The sequence below is a fragment of the Cherax quadricarinatus genome, chromosome 33 (assembly GCF_038502225.1).
Source record: "Cherax quadricarinatus isolate ZL_2023a chromosome 33, ASM3850222v1, whole genome shotgun sequence".
NCBI lineage: Eukaryota > Metazoa > Arthropoda > Malacostraca > Decapoda > Parastacidae > Cherax > Cherax quadricarinatus.
In genome coordinates this window covers 22,837,521-22,842,117 of record NC_091324.1, presented here as the reverse complement: position 1 = coordinate 22,842,117, position 4,597 = coordinate 22,837,521, and the positions used below count along the sequence as shown (strand labels likewise).

At 41.0% G+C, this 4,597-nt stretch overlaps 1 protein-coding gene across 1 annotated transcript; it reads right to left on the bottom strand.

The window, feature by feature from the left end:
- Positions 1-1,830: 1,830 nt before the first annotated feature.
- On the bottom strand, positions 1,831-3,697 carry LOC128693985 (protein odd-skipped-related 1). The gene has a single exon (XM_053783944.2). The coding sequence runs from the start codon at positions 3,398-3,400 to the stop codon at positions 2,513-2,515; it is 888 nt and encodes a 295-aa protein (XP_053639919.2). The 5' UTR covers positions 3,401-3,697; the 3' UTR covers positions 1,831-2,512.
- Positions 3,698-4,597: the final 900 nt, after the last annotated feature.

Genomic DNA, 4,597 nt, shown 5'->3' with positions numbered 1-4,597 from the left:
TGAAAATCAATGACTTACCCAGACTAGCATTAAATATGGAGAATGTTGTGCTGTGGGAATATGATTTTGGTCGTACAAACAAAGTTTGTACCACCAAAATGTTAGGAAAGAACTAGCAAACGAGATTGAAGAATGTAGAACAAATATTAAAAATCGGAACTACTAGATGCAGTGCCCTTTATAATGAAATGTGTCAAGTAAAATATGTGTGTGGAGAAAGTAATAAGATCAGTAGACTACAAACCGTTGTCACTGCTAGGCTAGGCTAGGCTAGTCAGTGGAGGTTTGTATGGAGACGATAGTGACATGCAGTGTAAAGTGTGTCATTGGAAACTGGACCATGAAATAGAACATTATATCTAAACATCCAGCCACTTAGAGACTCTTCCAAATAAACGCATCAGAAAATACACAATCAGTCCATTGTTTATTATAGGATATCAGGGACTTGTATCCTCATTTTGCACCGGCTAGATGAGTGAGCTTCTCAAGGAACCCAAATGGAAATAAGTCACTTCGTCTGAATTTTTGGGGTATCCTAGGTAATTTATACTATGTATGATAATTGCTCTTACGTTTACCTGTTCCTGAATAAACTTGCTATTTGATGAAATTGAATTTCCTTTGAGATTGTGTATGTGTGTGTGTGTGTGTATATATATATATATATATAAATATATATATATAATATATATATAAATATATATATATATAATATATATATATAAATATATATATATATAATATATATATATATATATATATATATATATATATATTATAGGATATATAATATATATATATAATATATATAATATATATATATAATATATATATATTATATATATATAAATATATATATATATATAAATATATATATATATAATATATATATATATATAAATATATATATATATATATATAATATATATTTATATATATATATATATATATATATATATATATATATATATAAATATATATTATATATATATATATATATATATATATATATATATATATATATTTATATATATATTGTATTCTACAGATCAGCTACGTGAATAGATAGTAGTGTATGCATTGGCTGGATTTTAAGGACGTACTTATTTCCAGTGGAGTCTGATACACACACCGACTTCTGTATCCTGTTCTGCGTTACAACTCACAGGATGAGCTACAGGGTCTTCAGTAGACTAACCGCTTAGGCGGCACAAAGTGAATACTAGCTACAAGAACAGTAGCTAGCTCATATCTAATAAGAACGTTTGTTATACAAATGATGTTACTAGTTAGTTTAATATGTTATGCACCCCCATACCCATCCTGGTGATATTACTAACTACAAAAAAATCAGTGCAGCTATACAAGCCTGTAGTAATGCCTGTAATGTCTGCATACCCACACTCTACATACCCAAACAGTATCTACATATTTTCACAGTATCTACATCCTCATACACTGTCTACATTCCCGTATACAGTGTTTTTATATCCACACTTCATCTGCATACCCAGACACTGTCTACATATCCACCCACCGTGTCTACAAACCTGTCTACATTATCTGCATACCCACACAGTATTTACATAGCCACATTCTCATACCTACACACGGACAGTGACTACACTGTGTCAGTGTAAATTTTTGCCCGCCATCTCTTAGGGTCTCCACAAATCCCGATGTATCTGCATACCCTGACTGAGGGTGCACATGAAGCGGTATATTGGTGTGGGATCCTTCAACGCAAGGAATGGTGGAGGCTGTCCTCAGTTCGCTGATAGCGGGAAGTATTATTATATAAAATAGCAAGAAAAATTTTGGGAGCCAGATAACGCATAAATACAGCCGGTGTTTACTGTCTTCATTATTAGACATAAGCCTTGTGACCCTTACGGGCTTAGTGCTTCCCTTCCCTAATCATTTTTAGTCTTCATATATTTAGACATTAACATATATTAGGGTATTCTCCTAATTTTCATTCGGTTATACCTCGAAGTGCTCAGTGTAAACATTTTGTAAACATAAGGGTTGAAGTATGCTAATTTTCATGAAGTGGTCACTTTTTTATGACCTTGCCGTAAGCTCTCTACCTCATGCAGGTAACAGTTACGTTTTTGTTCCAGTCTTGCCCGCGGACTGTTATGTGTTAGCCCATTTATAGTAGTCTTGAGTATTTGATTGCAAGCTGGTTAAATTATGCTAGTCCCTTTAAAATAGTATTTTGTTGCAAGTTGGTGGCTACAGTATTATACATTACTAGTCCTTTTAAAATAGTATTTAGATATTGGTTAAATTATTATTCCAGTCCTTTTAAAATAGCATTGAGTATTTTATTGCAAGCTGGTAGTTAAAATTATTGCAGTGAGCAGTGTTAACGTGTAGAGGGGAAGGGTATTGACAGACATTCTTATAAGCAAAACATTTTAATAAATATATATACAGTATATACAACATGTTATTAAAGCTTTAAAAGAACAGTAAGGCACTGAAATATGCAGTTTGCTGAGTTTTATCTGCTCATGATGTCGGCGATGGAGAATCCCAGCTTCTTGGGCGGCGCCACCACTTCAGGCAAGTCCTCGTCCTCTTCCGTAACCGTTTGCATCACCTCGTCGTCATCGTCACAGTGAAGCACATCAACCACCTCGTCAGTGTCTCCGCTCTCACAATTGGATAAGGAGGGCGATGTGCGAGTTGTGGAGGGCGTGAGGATGGGCGTGGGTGGAAGGGCGTCATGGGCGTGTTGAGCCTTGTGGACAGCCAGAGTGCGCGCCTGGCAGAAACCCTTGCCACACACCTCACACCTGAAGGGCTTCTCCTTACTGTGGATGTACTTGTGGTCACGGAGATGGTCTTGTCTCCTGAAGGCCTTGCCGCAGATGTCGCAGGGAAAGGGCCGCTCGTCCGTGTGTGTTCTCTCGTGGATCAGCAGGTTGTAGCTCTTGGTAAACTCTCGTTGACAATACTTGCAGATGTAGCGTTTCTTGGGTCGACTGAGGCGTCCTCCAGGAGTCAAGAGGAGACGGTTGAGGGCCAGGTCTCTGGCACCCAGAGCCGCCCACGGCAGCTGACCCAGTGAGCCATAGCTCTGTAGCATCCCCATCACTCGAGGGTCAAGTCCCAGGGGCGCCGTCGGCTGTTTGGCACTAGTGGCTCCCATGGGTGGCAGAAACGGCAGCGTCTGCAGCAAAGGGAAGGGCGGTGGCACTCTAGACAACGGAGTAAAAGCAGAACCCAGAGCACCAGGAGTAAACTTGGCACCAACACCAGACACGTTTGGAGGAGACGTTACCATGGCTGTGCTCTCGTTAGTCACCAAATAGATAATGTAGCAAGAGTCGCGGTCGCTGCAGACTTTATACCGAAGAGAAGCGCTGGGGGCAGAGGGGCCGACCATTGGCTGCTGAAGAGCAGCGGGAAGCGGTGCTACTGGTTGTAGAGGGAGGGGAGGTGGAGCTTTAAAGAGCGAGCGCCCTCATTGGTTGAGATGGAGCTGGGAGGCGGAGTGGAAGTTAAGCGGTAGACAGGGGTGGGTAGGACGAGGCAACGCTGCTCTCCTCGCGATTACTACTTGGATAGGACCGGCGAGGCAACGCTGCTCTCCTAGCGGTTACCAACGCCCATCCTGCGGTCTGTGTGAGGTCTCCCTAATGCTTACTTTCTCACACTTTGAACCAGCATATTTACAACTTGCCTGAATGTTTTTTTTTTTTTTTTTTGGTCTCTTAGGTGTACACGTTAGCTTTACAAAGCTGTGACTAATATCCCCGAGCGCTATACACTGGAGGGTATTGTCTGCCTTGCTTCCACTGAGTTTGATATCAGTGACGGAGGCTTGCACGACTTTTCCAAGATGGTCAGATATGAACCACAAGCTCTCCAGGCTTCAACTCTTCTTATTTCCCTCTTCATAGGGAAGATTCAGAAATCTTCCCTATGAGGATAGGCTGAGGGCCATGAATCTGCACTCTCTAGAAAGGCGTAGAATTAGGGGGATATGATTGAGGTGTATAAATGGAAAACGGATGAATAAAAGGGATGTAAATAGCGTGCTAAAAATATCTAGCCTGGACAGGACTCGCAACAATGATTTTAAGCTGGAAAAATTCATAATCACGAAGGATATAGGAACGCACTGGTTTCGTAATAGAGTTGTGGATGATTGAAACAAACTCACGAGTACAGTTATAGGAGCTAAGACATTGTGTAGTTTTAAAAATAGGTTAGATAAATACATTAATGGGTGTGTTTGGGTGTGAGTCGGACCTGACTAGCTAGTGCTACTAAGTCAGATGCCGTGCTACTTCCTTAAGTGGAGGTGACCTGACTGGATGGGCGATTGGTCTAAGCCGGGGGTTGACATGAACCTGCCTCGCATGGGCCAGTAGGCCTCCTGCAGTGTTTCTTCTTTCTTATGTTCTTAAGTTTGTCCTCGTTCCCAACCTCAACACCTGGCTTTTGTCAGCATGCTTGTCACACCACCACCACACGTCCCCCACAACACCAAATACCCCCACACCACCACCACCATACGTCCCTCACACCACCACCACACGTCCCACACAACACTATAATTCCCCCACACCACCACACG

What these genes read in the sequence shown, in the direction of transcription:
- LOC128693985 (XM_053783944.2), bottom strand. Translation starts at nt 3,400, where the DNA reads ATGGTCGGCCCCTCTGCCCCCAGCGCTTCTCTTCGGTATAAAGTCTGC.